This window comes from Meles meles, chromosome 4, assembly GCF_922984935.1.
Source record: "Meles meles chromosome 4, mMelMel3.1 paternal haplotype, whole genome shotgun sequence".
In the NCBI taxonomy this organism is placed as follows: domain Eukaryota; kingdom Metazoa; phylum Chordata; class Mammalia; order Carnivora; family Mustelidae; genus Meles; species Meles meles.
In genome coordinates this window covers 118,428,490-118,451,255 of record NC_060069.1, presented here as the reverse complement: position 1 = coordinate 118,451,255, position 22,766 = coordinate 118,428,490, and the positions used below count along the sequence as shown (strand labels likewise).

The window sequence follows — 22,766 nt, the reverse complement described above, 5'->3', positions numbered from 1 at the left end:
TTGACCTTAAAGTTATAATTTTTCCATAAAACTCCATTTAATACATTATTATACTATAATTCAAAAACATTAATGCAATTTCCAACAGTGATAAACTTATTACTGGTAGTTTACTGGTAGTTTAATAGTAGTGAATACGACTCAATTTAAATAGTGAATTATTTGAGCATTTTTTGTATTTACCATGCTATCTATTTCCATTTGAGCTTATAAAACAAGCTCTTCTCTTTTTTACCAACTTTTGTAATTATCACTCATCCTTAGGAATATATTTTAGTGCAACAAAAATGCTTTCACTGAACAGCTAGAAAGAGTTTTAAATATAATTTCTAAGTACTTATTTTCTTAGGAGAACCAAACTTGTCATTCTCATAAATGAAAGAAAAACTTTATCCTTACAATACAAAGTGAACCTTTAGAAATAAAATACCAAACTTAATACCCAAGTCTTTCTTAGAAATTTAAAGCATATGCATTGTAATCATAGAGAATTAGTTTTTTCAAATTCTGTTCTCACCTACAATTGGTTCATTTGAATAGATTTCTGGAAGTGAGTTGGGAAGACATTATGAGTTCTTAATGATAATTCTAATTTGAGTTTATCATTGATAGAGTTTTTATGTACCTCCATTGATTTGATATCTATATCCCTATTTCCCATAGAAAAAACAAACCCACCTAGTCCTCAATAACACCAAAGTAATTACTCATTTGTTTTAACCCTCAACATACACACACAGGTTCAGAATTACTATACTGATATTACCTACAACATCATTACTATAAACAGTTTAATAATTTTTGTAGTTTTTTTTTAATCAAACTTATCTCATTGGGATGTATGCTATGTTTCTATTTTTTAGAGTACTTTTAAGTAGTTAATCTTGGAGGCTGTGCCTCAATACACAAGTTTCTTTTTTTTTTTTTTTTTGATACTTTTTTCAGTACTGATTTGCTTTCTAACCGTTTAACTATTTACAGGGTTCCAAAGTAAATCTTTAAGGGAAGGCAGATTCTGAGACTTCTATCTACCAACCTTATACTGACTATCCTATTGCCTCCCCGCCTCTATCCTCTATTCTATTGCCTATATCCTCCCTGAGGATATCCATTGTTATCACTTTTTCTATTCTTGGGATTATCCTTACACTGCTTTTTATACATTTTACCCACCCTACTTTTTTCATTTAAAAATATATCCTGAAAAAAACTCCATTATAGTATTTATAGATAGCAATAATTCTCTGGTGGATGTAGCATAGTTTTTCAACCAGTCCCTTTCTGATGGACAGTTAAATTGTTTCCAATCTTTACAAATAAATCTCAATGAGTAGTCTTGTAAATATGTCACTTTGTATTTGTTCAGTGTGTCTTCGGGATAGATTCCAAAAGCCCAAGTGTAAATGAACATATAATTTGCCTTAAATTGTTGAATTTCCTTTCATAAAAGTTGTACCATTTTGCATTCCCACCGACAATGTATTAAAGTACTTTTCCCCATAGCCTAGTCAGCAGAGCCTGCTGTCAAATATTTGGATTTTTGCCAATCTTATTGGTAAGAAATGGTATCTCCGTATATTTCATTTATATTTCTCTTTTTATGAATGAATTTTAACGTCTATGTAAAAACCCGTTTTTATAAAAATTAGAATATTGAAAATGAGGGATATTTTGTTAGAGAAAAGAGTCTATGATATACACATTCTAGGGAAATTCTGGAAGTTTAATGCAAGATTAGGTTGGGATTGGGTTGTTAAAACAATGATATATTGAGGGAAAGAAGACATGATTCTGAAAATAAACTTCAGAAGTTAAATGTTTCAATTTTATTCAGATGTCACAGAAACCATGCAAAAAAATAACTCTCATGCTGATATGCAGTAATTTATAGTTAAGAAGTTTGTGCTATAAACTTTCATAAATCACTAATACTTCATGAAGTACTAAGTCTTGAGGAGAAAGAAAAGCCTATAAATGATCCTGTAATTGCAGAGTGTTTTTCTAAAGCAGACTTAGACTTGCTAAAATGTAGGATCCAGATGTATTGTACTTCATGCAGTAGCCTAAAACCAAAGCCATTTTAAAGGAAAATGTCTTCCTCTAACAAAGACTAAGATGATGACTTCTGGCTCTCATTCTTGGACTATTTGAGTTTTTCCTGTGTTCCCTAGTAGTGTTTCTAAATCTATTTTAATAGTTTATTTGGATTAAATAGAGTAGATCCTAAGGCTTTCTTATTAATCTGACATCAACATTGCTATCCTCTTCAACAAGAATTATATTTTCCTTGGAAGACAAAATAGTAAAGAAAGGATTATGGAGAATGATTCCTGCCAATTAATTCTTAGTTATTTTCTTTCCTTTCAGCACCTTCCCTGATAGGTGTGGTAAGGAAGGACTGGGCATCCCAAAATAGCATTGCCCTATCATGGCAAGCACCTGCTTTTTCCAATGGAGCCATTCTGGACTACGAGATCAAGTACTATGAGAAAGTAGGTCTTATTTGGAGCTTCCTAAAAAACTACATATACATATATATGTATATATGTATATATCAAGCATGTCGTTATATTATTTTACTTTAAAACCTGTTCTTTGACCTAACCTCATACCTACTATGTCTTTGAAAGCTCTCTAATTTACTATTATGCTTATACTTTCTAAATTAATTCATTTTGTTTTGTGTCAGAGTATAAGGTAGAAGACACAAGATGTTCATTTCCATCATGGCTTACTATAGGGCTTTTTCCAATATAGCAAGAGGTAGTAACTCCTTCAGCCTACAGTTTAGTTGACATAACATTGTTTCTACAATTCACTTTGAAGACATGGTAAAATGGAATTGCTATAACCTCAAGAGAGAGTTTTTGTAGCCCATATTGTTTGCTGATGAGTTTAAAGTTACAGTTCACTATATTTGGGAAGGATGATTTAAGGGATAAATGGAAATAGCTGTTGGATTAAATTTTTTCTTTACATTTAGGTCAGCTGTTTTTTTCTTTTTTTTTTTTAAGACGCTAGCAAGATAAATCTGGTTAATAATTCAACTTAATCTTAATTTTCATTTTTGTCATTTAAAATTGTCTTCAACTCTGTATTTTCCCAAATTATATACTTCCTTACCTTTGTTGTATCCACTTTTTCTTTATGTTTTTTTTCCCCCTAATTTCTCACTGTTATGGTATTGTGGCTATAGGCGTTATAGTAGACCACATAACAATTCTGATGTGTCTCATTGTGCTACTGGTGCTCTGGAATACTGATAAAGTGAACATTTAATTTAAAAAAATAAGGTAAAAACCATGCATAATTTCTAGTTGTGTAATACAGTAAGAAGGAATATCTTGCACTTCCATTACTAGAAGCAAAGGAACATCACAAATAAATTTTTATTTCTTCTGAAGAAGTACAAGAACAGAAATAGAAGTCTGTCTTTTTCTATTCTATTGCTTCTGAGCAAATATAAGTTTGAAAAGGAGAGGTAACTCAATAGCCTGCCTGTATCCATTTTGACACCCTGGTAATTTCAGCATTATATAGTCAATAAAAACTGTCATTATCATGAACCAACGGGAATAACTCCAGTCTAAGAAAGGGTAAATTGAGTTTTAATTGGATTACAGATTCTGCACATTAGCCAGGCCAGCATGTGCCAGAAATCCTGTTGAGCTATCCTTTCAAATGTTATAACCTCTAGCATGCTGTCACAAAATATACATATTTTCTGTCTACTTATTTATTAAATAGATCTTCAGGTATGCAAAAATTATTATTATTTTAAAAAGCAATGGGCACATATATAAGCAACTTTTCAGAATGAGAATACTCCTTTATGTTTTATGAAGGCTGTATTTTGTACATAGAAAATCATTCTCATTTTATAGTCATTTATGTTTCATATGTTTGAAGATGAAGATAACTTGAATATTTCCAAATAAGGACAAATAATACAGATTCTGTAAAAAGGGAACTATATTCATCCAATCAAAATTTTAGAAATCAATAATATTCTAGAATATGGTAATTGACATAATTTCCTTGTTTTAATGATAGAATGGATAATGTTATGAAGGAGTCTATTTTGTAAGAAAATGGCAATGATCCAGTGCTAATGGAATTACTACACATGTAGTAAACATGGAGTTGGAAGCCAGGGTTTCCTAATTCATGCTCTGATTGTGACTTTCATTATGCTGTGGCCAAGAAACTCAATTAATCTCCCTATGTTTCACACTTCATATTTACAAAAGGGAAATGAAGATATCAACTCTTCTAATGAGTTATAAAGATTAATTTTATAAACAGACCTAAAGATGAAAAGCACACTAAATCAGTATTAGAAATCATTTAAGAAAGAACTAAGGAAATATTTGACATATAATACAACATAGAACAAGTATACAATACTATGGAAATTATATACCAACTAAATAAAAATCATCTTTTCATACGTAATGTATAGGCAACTAATCAAAGGTGTTAAAGTATCAAACGTTTCAGAGCGAGCATAAAATAATTGATAGGATTAAAACTGTTTCCAACTAAGTCTTCATACTGTAACTGTGTATTTTATCTATATACATCTAAACATGATTTCTGCTTCCAAGTAAATATTTTTGTAAAATTTATAACAGCTTACAATAAAACTCTTAAAGTGCTAATTTCCTTCTTTATTAGGAATGTAAATACTGTTCAGTAAGAAAAGCAAGATACAAAGAAATACATGTACAAATGATTCTAATTTTTGAACACAACTATCCCACTATATTTGTGTGTGTGTATGCATGCATATATATATATATATATATTTATATAAATATATAAATACAGAGAAATATGGAATGGAACAGAGTGTACACCATACTGTCTCCAGTATTGCTTGTTGAGTTGATGTGGGATGGGGGAGCAAGTATATGGAGGGAAGCAAGGAAGAGAGAGGGAAGTAGCAAGCATAGATAAACATGGATGGATGGATTAATGGAGGGGTCTAAAATAGCCTTGCTTTTTCTCTCCTATCCAGTTGCCCATAAGCAAACCCTGACAGAGGATTTTGTAAGCAAGTGATTAATTGAGAAGGCTCCCAGGAGGGGCGCCTGGGTGGCTAAGTTGGTTAAGTGACTGCCTTAGGCTCAGGTAATGATCCTGGAGTCCCAGGATCAAGTCCTGCACTGGGCTCCCTGCTCACTGCTCAGCAGGGAGTCTCCTCCTCTTGCTGACCCTCTCCCCTCTCATGCTCTCTCTCTCTCAAAAATAAATAAATAAAATCTTAAAGAAAAAAAAAAAGGGCAGAGGGAGAGAAGATCCCAGGAAAACCGATAGAGAAGGGGGAACAAGGCTCTGAAGAAAATGCCAGTCAAACTCAGAGTGACTAAGGTTAGTTCTGGAGTATAAATTACATCTGAGAGTTCATCCTGTAAAGAGAAAGAAGCTGAGCTAATGGGGTGTACAGAAAAAAAAAAAAAAAATATATATATATATATATATCGGCACTTCTGGTTCTCTTTAGTGGCTTTAGTAACACATATGTAGGTCTGTAAAGAAGGTGCCAGATACAAGCCTTTACAGTCAAAAAACCAAACGCTGGGGGAGTGGGAGCAGGAACACATAAATGTGATCCAAGGGGGTCTGGTGGCACACCAACTATTAACTAAGGTACTTATGTGCTCAGTGAACTGTGAAAAAAATTTAAGCCTCGGCTCGTTGTAATGTCCATCTTCTCTTCGGTCTTTAGTATTGGTGCATCAGTCTTTAAGGTATTCTAAACCTTCCATTTCCTTTTAATCAAAGTTACTCGATGTTGCTAACTCACGATTAATCCACAAACGATCAATATTTATACCATTCTCTCAGGAATTCATGCTGTTTTATTATGTTCTGCTTAAGAGTGTTATTCTGTGAATCAGGAAAGAAGTTAAGCTGCTTAGAATGTGGAACGTCTACAAATATCTGAGGTCAAACAACATAGTATTGTTACCAGTGACCTTTTCTCAGGGAATGTGTAATATCAGAAAAATCTTGGCCTGGGTGTTCAAACACTTGATTTTGGCTGAGATCTTAACTTTCTTAGTCCTATTTTTTCATCTGTTAAAGAAAAAAGTGTCTAGAAAGATAATCTCTAGTTCTAGCTGTTTCAGAATGTACATCCATACAGTTTATAGATAGGTTATCCCATAACTCAAATAACAATAGTTTTGATTTTATGAATTAAATGCATACACATACACATTTAAAAAATACTTTACCACAGGGAATAGTATTCTTCACATTATAATTGTATATAAAAATTAAGACCTTAAATTGTCTTCTGTCTCTGTGTGATAAGAAGGGTATGGAGAAGAAAACATATTGCTTGTTGATTATAACTAATTAGATATTATCTGTTCAGTTATTAATACCCCCAATTCTTAGTTACATTTTTCATGCTCAGAGTGTTTCTTTTTTATTCACTCAAGTGAATAAACTTGAACATGAAAAGGCACTTCAAATAATGAAGAAACTCAGATACTTACCAAAAAAATCCTTTCATATTTACTTACTAACAAAGAAGAGTCTACTCATAATGAGGGAACTATAAAAAAAAGAAGGCAATTTAGGTGATACAAACATGCTTTATTTACCACTTTGAGAAGTGGACAGTCTCAGAGAACTGTAAAATGGCAGAAGGCGGGAAACTTTTATAGGTTAAAGACTAGGAACAAAGAAGAAAAATTGAAAATATCTGATTGACTGAGACCACAAATTTAATCTTATTTGGGATGAGAAGAAAGGAGGAAAGAAGTATAGAGTAGGCTTGGCATTTGGGGACTGGCTGACTGGATACACTGAGGTTTTGGTCAAACAGAAATTATAAGGATACAAAAATTGTATTCAGTTTGCTGACGTGGCAAAAATGAGAGTGGCTCCCATGTAGGAGCAACTCTGTCTTGGGCCTAGAAGATTATTTCAGTAAAACTAAAACATTATTTGCTTCCACCCCCTCAGTCTCTACCTCTAAAATCTACAAACCTTCTTATAGTCACAAAATACTGAAAAGGCCATTGAGTACCAACATGCCCTTTCCTTATCTCTACTCTTCCCTTTCTCTTTACTCTTTTTGTTCTCATTCTTAATATTTTTCCTCTCCTTTTTTCCTCTACCTAAGGCACTTTTCTTTCTCCTGTTTCTTTGTTCTTTTATTTTATTTATCAAAGTTAATCTTTTTCTTTTAAAGATTTATTTGAGACAGAGAGAGAGCACAAGCAGGAGGGACAGAGAGTCTCAAAGAGACTCTGTGGTGAGCCAGACATGGGGTTCAATCTCACAACCCTGAGATCAAGACCTGAGCCAAAATCAAGAGTCAGATGCTTAACTGGCTGCGCCATCTAGGCATTCCTTAAAGTTAGTCTTCATTAGAGTCATTTATGTATATTTCCAACTCTCTCACTAGCGTGTGAGTCTCTGAAGAAAGACCCTTTCATTGTTTGTCTTTGTCACCCAATGCTCAGTCAGTGCCTAACACTGAAACACTATTTGGTTTCAGTCATTCTAAACAAATTAGTAAAAACTTTCTCCTTCTTCAGAACTCATTCATAGGAAATTGAGAAAAGTCACCCAGCCACTCTGAAATTACCCAAGCAATTGAAAAAAACAAAAACAAAAACAAAAAACAAAACAAACAACAACAAAAAAAAAAAAAAAGAGAGAGAAAGCCACCAGAACTCCCTATTTCTACCTCTTCATAATAAAGACCCATACACATGTGTCCATCAGCTAAAAGGATGTTATTTTAGTAAGTAGAATGTCAGTCCAGGAGGCCAGGGATTTCCTCTCTACTTTCACATCACCAGCACCCAGAGAGGGGCACAGTTAATAATTCATGGACAACAATAGTTAGCTCGTTACATGCTAGGTACTTTTTAAAGTGTTTTTTCATGGATCAAATAATTCAGTCCTAATAACAACACTTTGAGTTAATAAATACTATTCGTCTTCCCATTTTACAGATGAGAGAACTAAAGCACAACAAAGGTATGTAACTTTATCAAAATCACACAGCCAGTAAGGAGTTGTTAATGCTGGCCTCGGTACTTGCATCACAATTGGATGTCTCAAAAAAGTCAGTGCTTTCTGCTGATGCTGATTTTCTGGGTTCCCTGAGGCCAAACACTTCATTACTCTCCAATGCCCATTTTGCATCTGTAAAATGGCAGCCATAAAACATACCTATTTCACCTGGGTGCTGTACAACTCCACTAATTACCAACTGGTAGCTCATTTTGCAAACATGAATCCCCCATAACAGTTCATTATTCTTACATCCAGTATTTAAAGACCCTGTGACTGGTAAAGTCTTTTCCTTAAAAGTTCTCTTGTTAATTTTTACCAGAGTCAGCAGTTTTTAGATTTTTGTTCAAGAGAACTCATCATGAGAAAGGAAGCATTTCTTATGTTTACATAGTCAATATTATCCATATAAAATGATTAACATATCTGCCACTGTTTCACCTAGTTTACCAATAAAGTATCTGTTAGTTTTGTATAAAATGTTATAATTTCATGTCATGAGAACAGTGTATTGTTTTTAAAAAATGGGGAGAGGAGATTTGTAGGAAATTTTTAATTATGGGAAATATTTTCCCATAAATCACCCAGGGGTGATTTTAGGTAGCCTCTTTTGAGAGAAGTTTGCATTCATGCTATCCTTTATGAAGCCACATACTTCTCAATACCAAACTTTATACAAGTCTCTTTCTTTCTCCCCTCCTCTCTTATTCTACTGTTTCAAGATAGTTTTTCCCCAGATAATAATTCAATAAATATTGCTCTTTTTTCCTAGGGTTATATAATCAGTAAATCTGCATCTTTATTTGATTAAAAATATATGAAGAAATTACTGAAGAAATAAACTGAAGAAAGAAAAAGAATTTTTTTTTAAAGAAAAAAATGCTCAATGTACATTCCTCATTTTCTTTTGTTGTATTTCCTTCACTTTGGTGTTTGCCCAAGGTAGAAGTAGCATTCACTTCCATGAATGCTGCTCTTACCTTCATCTCCTCTTTGGGTACAGAAACACACCTCCTCCGTTTTTTGCACCCTCTTTCCCCTGTGGTCATCTAAAACTTGTACTTTTTTTAAAAGATTATATTTACTTATTTGAGAGAGAGAGAGTGTATGCAGAGTGAGAGAGAGAGTAAGCCTGAGCAGGAGGAGGGGCAAAGGGAGGGGAGAAGCAGATTCCCCACTGAGTGGAGAGCCCTACGTGGGGCTTGATTCCCAGGACACTGGGATCATGACCAGAGTGGAAGGCAGGTGTTTAACTGACTGAGCCACCTAGGGGCATCTAACTTGTACATTTTGCAATCCAAATGTAAACTTTCATGTAAACCTAAGTGTGGTTATTACACGGGAACTAAGGAAAGTGGGATTGAGGAAGGCACAAGGATCACCTGGAACACGAGGAGCTTTTTGAAAAGTGGATGATGACTCAGTTGACTGGAGGTGGGTTGACAGCATGCGGAACAGAATGAGGATTTACATCAGGAACAATTGCCCAGGGAATGCTAGCAGTGGTGCTTCAAGGACCAAGCTTTGAATTTTAAGTCTTCAGAGGCCCTGATTCTCCGTTATCTCACTTTATCAAGTGTGTAGAGAAGGAAAATAATCACAGCCCTTTAAACATACTCATAAACTTAAACATGCACCTTCTTTATAACTGGCTAAGACCTCTTCAGGTGCTATATGATGCATATGATATTAGAACCTAAAATATTAGTTTGAAGCAAAATGCAGTAAATAAAGGACCAAGTCAGTTTCAGATACAGTCGAGTACTTCCAATGAAAATCAGCAAATTCCTGAGCTATTAAATAAAGTTCTGTGGGATTTTTTTTCTCTTCCTTTTTCGTAATCCTTATTTGTTGCAATGTCCACCACAGAGAAATTGGATATGAGCATTTGGTACTAATTAAAACAACATTACCTGATAGAAAATGAACAACAAGGGAATTTACTGATACAAACACTCATTATGGAGATTTCATAGCCCATTTCCGTGTTGTGCAGCCAACACCACACTGCATAGAAGCCTGTCTAGTTTAGTGAGCCCAGGGAGTCCCACAGTGCCTAGAGCAGAGGTTCTCGTGGTAAGCAAGCCTGGGACTGGTGCCAATACAACATCAAAATCAGAATCTGTATGGTTTTCACATATCAAAATAGAAATTCAAAAGATATTTACACTATTCCATCAAGCACAGAGTCTGCACGCACATGAAAATTGCCAAGTGTCTACTAACTATTCTAGCTTTAAATTATCTCCATCTTCCTAAGAGTTCCACTATCTTTATCTTTTGTTTGTTTTGAGAAATGGATTCATTTGAAATGACAGAAGCTGGGCTTAGTATGTGAAAGTTTTGGTACATCCCAAAAAAGGAAAAAATTAAGTGGGGAGAACGAAGTACTCTAACTATATACTTCATTCAAAACTTAGCATATACCTCAATCTATAGACTGAAATGAAGATCATAAACAAAATAAGTGTCCAAAATGTGTGTTCTGTTTCCAAGAACAATAAAACAATACTCCCTCCATCATGCTCAAAGGGCCTGGGCTTCTTTCAGTGAAATACAGTCACCAGAAGAGCAGTCACAGCCTGATGTTCTGTGTAGTACTAGGTAAAGTTGCACATTCATTAACCACGCTTCTGCCAAACGTATGTGTTATAGTTCAATCAGCTCTAAGGTCCATGTTTTAATTCCATTTCACATCCTAAAGTCAGAGTTAGTTGCTTTAGGTACAGTAATATTCCTGGCCCTCCCTTTCTCAAACTGTTTCCTCATCACTTTTCCTGAATTTCACGTCTTTCTTTTTAGATGAGGTTAGGGTAAACTAAGTGTTTTCCAACTCTGAAGTCCCATGATTACATAAGCTTATTATTTTTAGTGTGTCTTGCTTTGCTGTGCAAGGAGATAGCAGATAATCAAGTAAGAGTAATTAAAAAATGAGGGATTTAATGTTTCCAATGAGAATATGAAATATTTGAAAAATTATAGGAAAGTATATAAAAACCTTAAGGATGAAAGAATCATCCAATATCTTCAACAATCCATTTATTACAACCAAGTTTTACATTTCTAAGAAAAGAGAAAAATATTACTATTTAAAAATGATTAATTACTGACATTAATTTCCACCTTCTCTTAATAGTTATTGTTAAGAGGGAAGAAATAATGCAGTATAACATATAGCTTTGAGTAGAGGTTATAAAACCTGCTACAATATCAAATTATCAGAGGATCACAAATGTCCCTTTGAGTTGGAGGTGGGGATAAGGTGGTGGGAAGGAATGCTACAAACTATTCTGAGTAAAATATTTGGACTAATGCCCACCAAAAATCAGCGTAGTCTTAGAGCATGCAAAAATAGTATTTTTCTTTTATATTTTCATTCCTTCAGAAAATTCCTTCGGGGCAATAACAAGAACACAAATTCAAACTTCCTCTAAATTTCTGATCTAGTTTGGTAAAAATCAGGCAAAAAAATCCACTGACAGACACCAATTTTTCTAATGCAGTGTCTCCTAGAATTTATATTGTATTCAGCCTTCAAAGAGCTACTCTTACATTAGTGAAAAATGCAAATAAATGTTTCTACTTTTGAAAATTAAATATATAAGTCAGACATCTACCTTTCCATCCTAAAATGATGAAAGAGTAAATGCTACTATATAATGCCTATAGGTAAATTAGAAAATCTTGCCAGATTTTCTAATATAAATTTCAAGTTAAGAGCTGCAATTATATTGTGTTATCTAACCCTTAGCAAGTTTCTCCTTGATCACTGGCCTTATTAAAACATTGACTGAATCATATTCCCTGGGGAAGAATGTAAGATTTGCTTATTTTAAATGCAGTTAAAAATACAACCATATTTTGCTTGTTCTTTAAACAATTACATTATGAGGCCAGAAGTACAAACATAATTACCAATTCATAAATTTACCCTTTCTCTTCTGATATTCTACTCCTACTCACTTTCATCCAGCAGTTAATAAGAAACCTGTAATCATCTTGATGAAATCCCAATAGTTCATTTTCGCCCTTGCTTCCCTTGCCTTTGCCGTTGTTCCTAGGAAGATGTTGCTGCGGCTGAGGTCGAAGAGGTTGCTGCCTGCGTTCTCCTCAAGGATTTTGATGGATTCCTTTCTCACATTGAGGTCCTTCATCCATTTGGAGTCTATTTTCGTGTGTGGTGTAAGGAAGTGGTCCAATTTCATTTTTCTGCATGTGGCTGTCCAATTTTCCCAGCACCATTTATTGAAGAGGCTGTCTTTTTTCCATTGGACATTCTTTCCTGCTTTGTCGAAGATTAGTTGACCATAGAGTTGAGGGTCGATTTCTGGGCTCTCTATTCTGTTCCACTGGTCTATGTGTCTGTTTTTGTGCCAGTACCATGCTGTCTTGATGATGACAGCTTTGTAATAGAGCTTGAATTCCGGAATTGTGATGCCACCAACTTTGGCTTTGTTCTTCAATATTCCTTTGGCTATTCGAGGTCTTTTCTGGTTCCATATAAATTTTAGGATTATTTGTTCCATTTCTTTGAAAAAAATGGATGGTATTTTGATAGGGATTGCATTAAATGTAGACTCCAAATGGATGAAGGACCTCAATGTGAGAAAGGAATCCATCAAAATCCTTGAGGAGAACGCAGGCAGCAACCTCTTCGACCTCAGCCGCAGCAACATCTTCCTAGGAACAACGGCAAAGGCAAGGGAAGCAAGGGCAAAAATGAACTATTGGGATTTCATCAAGATCAAAAGCTTTTGCACAGCAAAGGAAACAGTTAACAAAACCAAAAGACAGCTGACAGAATGGGAGAAGATATTTGCAAACGACATATCAGATAAAGGGCTAGTATCCAAAATCTATAAGGAACTTAGCAAACTCAACACCCAAAGAACAAACAATCCAATCAAGAAATGGGCAGAGGACATGAACAGACATTTCTGCAAAGAAGACATCCAGATGGCCAACAGACACATGAAAAAGTGCTCCATGTCACTCGGCATCAGGGAAATACAAATCAAAACCACAATGAGATATCACCTCACACCAGTCAGAATGGCTAAAATTAACAAGTCAGGAAATGACAGATGCTGGAGAGGATGTGGAGAAAGGGGAACCCTCCTCCACTGTTGGTGGGAATGCAAGCTGGTCCAACCACTCTGGAAAACAGCATGGAGGTTCCTCAAAATGTTGAAAATAGAACTACCCTATGACCCAGCAATTGCACTACTGGGTATTTACCCTAAAGATACAAACATAGTGATCCGAAGGGGCACGTGTACCCGAATGTTTATAGCAGCAATGTCTACAATAGCCAGACTATGGAAAGAACCTAGATGTCCATCAACAGATGAATGGATCAAGAAGATGTGGTATATATACACAATGGAATACTATGCAGCCATCAAAAGAAATGAAATCTTGCCATTTGCGACGACGTGGATGGAACTAGAGCGTATCATGCTTAGTGAAATAAGTCAATCGGAGAAAGACAACTATCATATGATCTCCCTGATATGAGGACATGGAGAAGCAACATGGGGGGGTAGGGGGATAGGAGAAGAGTAAATGAAACAAGATGGGATTGGGAGGGAGACAAACCATAAATGACTCTTAATCTCACAAAACTAACTGGGGGTTGCTGGGGGGAGGTGGGATTGGGAAAGGGGGAGCGGGCTATGGACATTGGGGAGGGGAGGCGAACCATAAGAGACTATGGACTCTGAAAAACAACCTGAGGGTTTTGAAGGGTCAGGGGTGGGAGGTTGGGGGAACAGGTGGTGGGTGATGGGGAGGGCACGTTTTGCATGGAGCACTGGGTGTTGTGCAAAAAGAATGAATACTGTTACGCTGAAAAAATTAATAAAAAGGGAAAAAAAATAAAAAAAAAAAAAAGAAACCTGTAATCATATGAAAGAAAGATCATGTGAAGTTATCTTGGGCTATTTCCTAAAAGATGGGATGGCAGTTTACAGAATGCATTGTTTGGTTTTGTTTTCCTTGAGGGATTTATTCAGGGAATACACCTAGAGAAAATATGGACCATACAGAGGGTGAGGCAGAATAGCAACTTGTCTTGGTAGCCAATCAGGAATTTGCTGAGCTTTCCTCCCAGAAATAGCTCGCTTCGATAAATACTTTTGTGAAAAGTGTGTACATATTTTTAAACTATACATTTTAAGCACCATTTTTATTAGCTCTGTAGATTTCGAAATATTGTCATATTAAAGAAAATTTAACCTTTTTGTAAAAATTTTCCATAAGAAATATGTGAGCTGCTCTGTGCCTCTGCTGCTTCACTTGATTTGCAGATTTTTTACTGCCAGAGGGGAACATTCAAGATTTGTGGTGTATCCAGAGTTAGGAAGCCAGACCTTATTTACTGCAAGACCAACATTTGATTTCTGTCAGATAAATTAGAAAAATAAAAAAGAGTTGGAAACTAAAATGTGCACATTTCTGACCCTTGAAACTGCTTTTTCAATCTTGACTGAAGATAGAGAACAAAGTCTTGATATTAATAACTAAGTTAGATTATGAAAAAAAGAACAAAAATAATACTGACATTTATTGAATACACTACCTATATTAACTAATTTTAAGACACGTTAATTAGCTCCTAGCTAAAGAAAGACACCTACCTACTTCATGAGTACAACTTAGATTTTAGCCTCCACCTGGCCACTTAATAAGAAACTGTAATAAAAATATATTTAGATATTGATAAAACATTAGAAGCGACTAGACTATTATTTAGTTCATTTTTCTTCTATTCCTTATTTAGTTTTTGTGTCTCTTTGGTCAATTCATCCTGATATTTGTGAAATAAAATATTTGATCCATAAGAACAAAAGTGTACTATAATTTAAAAAAATAAAGCAATTGAAATGAAACTGAACTGGGTAGTTCTACTACCAACTCTGCCTCTAAGTAGTTGTAGACCTTGGACAAGCCCTTAAACTTCTTAATTTCCCTCAGCCAACTTCAAAATGGCCTTATGATATTCTTTTAAAACTTCCTTTCAGCTGTTTGGCAATCAAAGGACATCATACTCTATCGTCATAGTGGATTTTGGCAGACCTATGTTTGAATTCCAGCTTTGACACTAATTAACTGTATGACCATAGCAATTATTATTTCCTTAAATTTGAATTTCCTCATCTGTTAAGAGAGAAATGATAACCAAATAAACTATTATGAAGAATAGATTAAATAATAATTTTAAACATAAACCATATTACTACTTAGAAAGAATAGGCATTCAATACATTTGCCATAGTAAAATTGGTATTGATAAAATATTGGCAACAGTTTGGTTTTAAATGGTTTCAGTCCCTGCACTAAGATCCTTTAAATATTTGTTACCCAAACAAAATGATATCTTATCCAAACAGCACCAAAAGAATTATTCAGTTCTATAGATAATATGGTAATAAGCCAAAGAGGTATAAAGCTAGTTAAAAAATACCATCCATGTTAATGTTAACCAATTGATACCATCCCACAATATTATAATATTATTGTATTTTCACTGCAGAAGTTTTAGTGTAAGCATATGATAACATTTTAATTTGGAAATCACAAAATCACTTTCTTAACATGTGAATTTACATAGTTCTTGGACTGTAAAATATTTGACATTAAATAAGAAACAGAATTTTTTTTTCTACAAATTAGATATAAAGGTAGAGTAGTATAGCCAGAAAGATGGAAAAATAGTTGTATTATGATTATGCTTTCCAAATATATATTAAATATATTGATGACAACTTAGGCTGTAGTACAGAATTCTTGCTCTTCTATTTAAGACAAGTTTTTATCTATTTATTATCTATTTTTATCTTTTAAGCATGATGTTCTATTTATTTTGGTAGATTTTATTATTTCATTGCTATCTAGTTGCGGTAATTACTCTAACATGTCCATTTTTCATATTTTCCCTCCTGGTTCTCATTTCTTCTTTGTCTTTCTTCTTACTCCATAAAGGCCAAAGTAGATTATGCAGAAGATACATGACAACTAAACATTCTCTTTCCCTCTTCTACCATCCTTGAAATAGCAGTCTTCTCTCTTTATTTATTAATCATTTTTGAAAATAGGCAGATATCAAAAAGTAGGCAATATTGTGGTAAATAAAGATTTTTGCAAAGGGGTTTCCAAACTGAACCCATGAAAATACTCTTAGCATTGCAGAATTTAAAAATATGGTCATTAAGGCAAATTTAACCTGATGTATATTAGCACGCTAGACCCAGAATAATCGTGGCTTCTGTGACCTTGGCCACAATACGGGTATCCTGAATGCAAGGCTAGATCTGTTCTAATATTCCATATTGTTTCAGAAAGCACCATCACTTGGAAGACATTATTTAATAGGCTAACCTTTTCGGGAAAGACACTGAACATTAAGCTCATCTAAAGATCAACTGTATTGGTTTTCTGTTCTCTATAACAAATTACCCAAATGCTTAGCACCTTATAGTAATGGATATGTATTATCTCACAAACCAACCAAGAATCAGAAATCCAAGAGTGGTTCAGCTGCATAGTTCTGTCTCAAGGTCGTCCATGGGATGTAGTCAAGCTATTTTGGGCTGCAGTCAGCTGAAACTGAACTAGGGGACCTTTTTTCAAGCTCATTCATATGAGAAGAAACTTCCCCTGCTCATCAGGTGGGCTTGGTAACATGTAAAAAAGAGTGCAATATCTTTTATAATCGAATTCTAGCAGTTACTATCACCTCTGTCATATTCTATTGGTCATACAGACCAACCCTGGTAAAACATGGTAGGGGACTGCATAATGGTATAAACACTAGAAGAGGGGGATCGTTAGGGTCAGTCTTAGAAGCTGGCTACTGTATCCGTCTTCTCGAAAGGATCTATGGTCCTTTAATTTGGCTTCAACAGAATATTGTCTCAAGGAAATGCTATGTAACTATTCTGAAATACCATGGCTTTTAAAACATACTCTGGGTGGTTTAATGATATGGCCATTTCATTTTTCAGAATTTTATTGGAAGATTGTACTATGCTGTTCAAAATTCAACATATAAAAGCCTAACTTCATACATATAACAGATCTCTTTTTTTCCCAAGTAATTCAATCATGTCATTTAGAGCCATGTAGTTGTTTTTCTTTCTCTAAAGTAAAAGTAAAATAAAAAACCTAACTACATTTCCAAGTAAACGAACCCATTCATAATCCTCGTGATGAAGCTTAAGCAGAAACACTTATACCTTTGGCCTTATATTCAGCTATAATTAAGGATATATGTTGCTTTGACTCTTGCAAGAACTTAACGATTTCTGATAGTTTAAGTAGACCAGATCCCATGAAAGCACAATTCCTTTGGCCATACAAAAGGATAAAGTTCCCCTTAGAAACAACAGAAGTCTTCTCTCACTATATGAATACTCCTGGAAAATAAAGATATACAGGAAAGTAGTTAACGTTTTGTAAATAATTTAAAATTTTAATTTATGAAAGAGAGTTCTAAACTTGATTTTATGAACCAACACAGTACCTTCTCAGGTCATTTAAAAAAAAAATTGAACTTTTTCCCAAATAAGTATTAATTAAAATATCAAAAAATATATCAAGTGTTGTGCCACATAGTTTTATAAGGAACCATGGAAGATTAGGAAATGAACTCATAGTATGGGCAAAAGTGTTGCATAAATATGGGTATTTGTATATGTGTGTGTGTGTGTGTGTGTGTGTGTGTAAATGTAAAATTAAATCAAGAAAGGTTCTTTCCCAAGAAATTTATATCTAGATTTGTATTACCTGATATATTCAAATAAATATCTTAATAAAGGCAAGGCTAAAAACTGAGCATTTCTCTGCTTCAACCAATCCTCTAAACTGATATTTGGCTCATCTTTTCTAATTATTAATCAGTGCATCTGTTCACAAAGAAATTTTGTTTGAGAAAATGCCTTACTTTCTCAATTTAGAAAGATACTTAACATCCTCAAGAAATGCATCAGACCTCTAAAATTTAGAAAAAAAAATAATTACTACAAAAGTGCTCTGGGACTTAAACTATTACAGAAGAACTCTTTTAGCTCATTCCTGCATAGTAAGCGGTGTGTAGTAAGCTGCTTCATTTCCCGGCTCTGCTATTATTATCCTGATTCCTCAGGGGGAAAGCTTAAGTGTCTTAGATTCTCAAATGAGGGGGAAAAAACCTAAGTCTGTTATCTGCTTCAAATAAGTAGAAATAATTATGAGGCTTCTCTGACCAGATATAATTTTTTCCTTGGAGAATAAAGCAAGGCCCCTTGCAACAGCCATTATTAATGACACTGATATAATTACTATTTGAAAAAAGGAAATCTGCCCAGGAAAATCAATTATAAACCACCAAATGTTCCTTGGACTTTTCAGAGAGGTTCTCTGCCTATTGTCCCTCATGACCTCTCCATTAAGAGAATGGCTGGCTCTACTCCTAATGGTTGCCTTCAATTATTTACAGGGGATTTCTAAGCTTTGGTATTTCATATTAAAATGGCCTGAAGAGCATTTCCTGATTGTCTTTTTTGCAGAACAGAGGAGTCACTCTGGGGAAAGCAGTAATCCAGATGGTTTTGCTCTAAAAAAGGTGACTCGGAACCCTCTCCAATTAGCACTGCTTGTAGTGCGAGCATTGGTTCTCATAAAATGAAGCAAACAATGTATGATGATGTTACTGTCACTGAGAAGTTACAGGAACAATGGTTAAAATAGTCTTTAGGAGTAGTTATCTGTAATCTAAGGAAAACCTGGTTTTTGTGTGTCAGCGTTTATCAAGTCTTTTGTTTTTAACTGGTCACACTGAACGGGTCTCAGTATCAGCTCAGAGTGTCCCATTACCATCGCATCTCCCAGTGCGACTAGTGGGTTGTAATTCTGTCTTGTCTATCCTTTGCCACCTTGAAGTTTGTAAAATTAAGGCACAATTTGCAATAAAGACAAACTGTATAAAGTGATATAAAATACATCCTAGTCATGCTACATTTGAGATCAAGATATGATTTTGTGAAAGGGCCAAAGAAACTTGAACTCCTTCCTTTGTAACGGTCACCAACTTGATCATATACATCTTTCAATTACAAATCCTACCCTGTTTTTTAACAAAGCCTTTTGACAAAGGCTATAGACAGGAAGTATTTTTTATTTGTTTGTTTTATTAGATGAACTTATGAAGGAAGTTGTCTTTCGATTGAATAAGATCTGGAACTTGTAGGAAATTCATTTAAGGTGTTTATTTGTAGCAGACCACAAAAAGACATTTCAAAACACATTCACGTACAGTCTCTGATCTCTATCCCTTGTTAAATTAGATGATCGGAAACAAAGTGTCTGCAACGCAATATATAAGCCCATATTCTGCCTTCAAAACAACATTGGTTGACATTATTTTCTACTGATTTATTCAATAGCCTTTATTTTTTAAAGCACTCATATATTTTTACTTGAGTAATATTTGAGGAAAAAATCTAACTTTCTAACTTTAGTGTTACCTTGTTTATTGTTAAAAAATAAAATCTATTTCTCAATTTCACTTAATTGCACAACTTTTGAACCCAATTTTTCGTCCAAGTATTGTAATCTGCAGAATACAGAAATCAAAAATACCCATTCCTTTTTTATTCTTACAAATGAACATTTTACCCTGTATCAATATTTTGTTTTAATATAGGACAATGTGATGAACAAAGATAGAAAATGGAAAAAAGGAACTAAAATATATTTTATGCCCCTGAGCTACACATTTTCGCAACCTGTCTGACAGCAAATCCAGAATTTCTTCTTTCACACCATGCTCTGAACATTAAATACCCTGAACATTAAATCCAAGACTCTTTTGCAACTAAAGTTACATTAGAATTTAGAGTCAAGTGATTTTCTGTAATAAAAATCCTTTGTGGATACAACTTTAAATAATTAAAGAGATAAAACATTTTCATTTTTGGCTTAGGTACCAGCCCACAACAGTGAGACACTTAATATTAACAACTGTGGCAAAATGGGAAGACAAAAGCCTTCTAGGCAAAGAGAACACTTTTGTGAAAACCCAAGACTGAAAAGAAACCCAAAGTAGTTGTCACGTTCCAGGAAGAGACAGTTCACTAAGCTTGAGTACAGAAAAGGAGGAAGAGGAGACAGACTGCAACAGTGCAGAAGCCATCTCCCCCTGGCCCTCTTCTCCTTCCTTTCTTCTTCCCTTCCTTTCCTCATTCAACAAATATCTGTCAAACATTGACATGTGGTGCTATTTAGCACCGCAGATTCAGGTTAAGGATGATATTAAATATTTTAAGTGGTGCTTTATTATATTTGGTTAAATATGCTTAAGATACAATTAACTGTCATTAGAAATGTCATGTCTTTCACAATTATAGAATATCTTTATGTCATTCATTAATACCATTTAAACTTTCCATTATTTTGACCCAATCCATCACTCCGGAAGTTATTGTATACCTCTCATCCATTTAATTTCCTTTTTAAATGCCCAAATCAAAAAAGGTGTTTATAAATGTCTTTCTTTAAAGCGTTTGCAATTACAATAGTACATTTGATTCATAAATTTTATTTCCCAAAATATTCGGCTTGGGATGAATCCCAGCAAAATATTGCATTATCTCAAAATTGAAAACATTTCAAGAAATGTAAATCTATGATCAGATGTGTATCTTAAAGTCAATTATAGTTCCCATATATTTTTCATTACAATTTTATTTTATTTTAAACATATATGTCAGTTGCAAAGTAAGGAAGATTTTTGCAGGGACAAAAGGGAATTGCAAGTTACTGTAGACCTTTCTGTGACCATGCTTGTCTCCATGTGCTAGATTGTGAGTCATCTTGAAATCATGTCTGATGCAGCTTTGCATCTCCAGCATCTAGTACTTGGCCAGATATAATGTAATGATTCAATAAAAGTTGAGATATAAGTGATTGTATGAAGAAATTATTTGTTACTCATAAACTCCCACTTTCTTTTCTGCTATGTTTTTGGGGATTCTATTGAAAAAAGGCTCTATGTCAGTCTCGGGAGAAAGTGACTTACTATTTTCTAGAATGATGGCAGACTAAGTATTCCTAAAGGATCTTCTTGGCAAAATAAGTAGGTATATAATAAAGCATACTCTCAATGGTTATTTTGGTCTCACAAAAGCTAAAGGAAAAATACAAGTATTTGTTTTTTTTTCCTGTCCAAAATAATAATAATAATAACAATAATTATAGTCTGAGAGTGCAGGAGAAACACACTGCCAGTCTGGTATGATGGGCTTTCTCAAAGAGCAGATTTCTCAGTATTCTGAAAGCACCATTATAAAAATGAGAGTATTAAGCCAACAACTAGGAGGGGGCACTCATCCTGGGTTTCCTGTGCTGAGCCAAGATGCTCAAGGAAAACTGAAATGGCACCATTTCATCAGCAGCCCCCTGCGACTCACAGACATACAAGAAAATCCTCTCTGGAGAAAATGTAGGACTCCATAACACCACAGACGATGATGAGGCAATAATATCAGAATCAAAGAACACCAAGCCCAAGAGAAAGCAAGAAGACATGAATGAGTCATCAGAAACAGTCAGCAACAGATTTAGAATTCCACGGATTAAATATGATAAAGAATCATACATAGAACAGTTTTATATATAGAATAAAAGTAATCATGAAAATGAGAGATGAGAAGAATAGACAGATTAGGGGAAAAAGGAACTTCTAAAATGAAAATATGTGATTATTGTAAAAATATACTCAACCAATGGATTAACATTTATTCATTTATGTATAACTTATATATATATTTCTATGTATATAAGATGCATATATATGTATACATATATAAAATTTATATATACACATATTATAAACAATAATAAGAGGAGACATTTAGGAAATTTGAAGATATATCTGAAAATGTTGTCCAGAATTCAGACCAAAGAGACAAGTTAAAGGAAATTTTATAAAAGAAAAATAAAGAAATGTGAAAAATAGAATAACAAAATCAAATATACACTGAACTGGATTCCAAGAAAGAAAAAACAAAAGGAATGGAGAGCATGCAGTACTTACACTCATAACAACTATGAATTTTCTAGAACTGGTGGATCCACAAAGTAGAACATATTTAAAATAGGAAAAATAATTCATGTTAGAATTAGGAACTTTTTAGTACAACTGCAGCTTATAAAGAAATAAACAAAGAGGACAATTTTTTAAATTAGTGAGGCTTATCTGTCATTCTGTTGATAAAAGGATGACAGAATTAAAGCACATTTCTTAGCACAACAGAAAACAAGATCGAAGAATATTACCTTCAAATTTTTTATCAAGACCATTGGTCAACCCAGAATCATCTATGAACAAGGGTAAAATAAAGACATTTAGAGATAAACAGAGTTTGTCATCAGAAGACCTACCAGGGGGTGCCTAGATGGCTCAGTCATTAAGCCGCGGCCTTCGGCTCAGGTCAGGAGCCCAGGGTCCTGGGATTGAGCCCCGAATTGGACTCCCTGCTCAGCCAGAAGCCTGCTTTTCCCTCTCCTACTCCCCTTGCTTGTGTTCCCTCTCTTACTGTGTCTCTCTCTGATGTCATATAAATAAATAAAATCTTTTTATGGGGCGCCTGGGTGGCTCAGTGGGTTAAAGCCTCTGCCTTCGACTCATGTCATGATCCCAGGGTCCTGGGATCGAGCCCCACATCGGGCTCTCTGCTCAGCAG

At 34.4% G+C, this 22,766-nt stretch overlaps 1 protein-coding gene across 3 annotated transcripts in view; it reads left to right on the top strand.

The window, feature by feature from the left end:
* The window catches only part of EPHA6 (EPH receptor A6), a 929,004-nt gene that overhangs the window by 600,941 nt on the left and 305,297 nt on the right, over positions 1-22,766 (top strand). For all 3 annotated transcript variants that reach the window (XM_046001268.1, XM_046001267.1, XM_046001266.1), the window contains exon 6: positions 2,368-2,492. In XM_046001268.1, the coding sequence (XP_045857224.1) occupies positions 2,368-2,492 (125 nt within the window). The remainder of the gene's footprint in view (positions 1-2,367; positions 2,493-22,766) is intronic.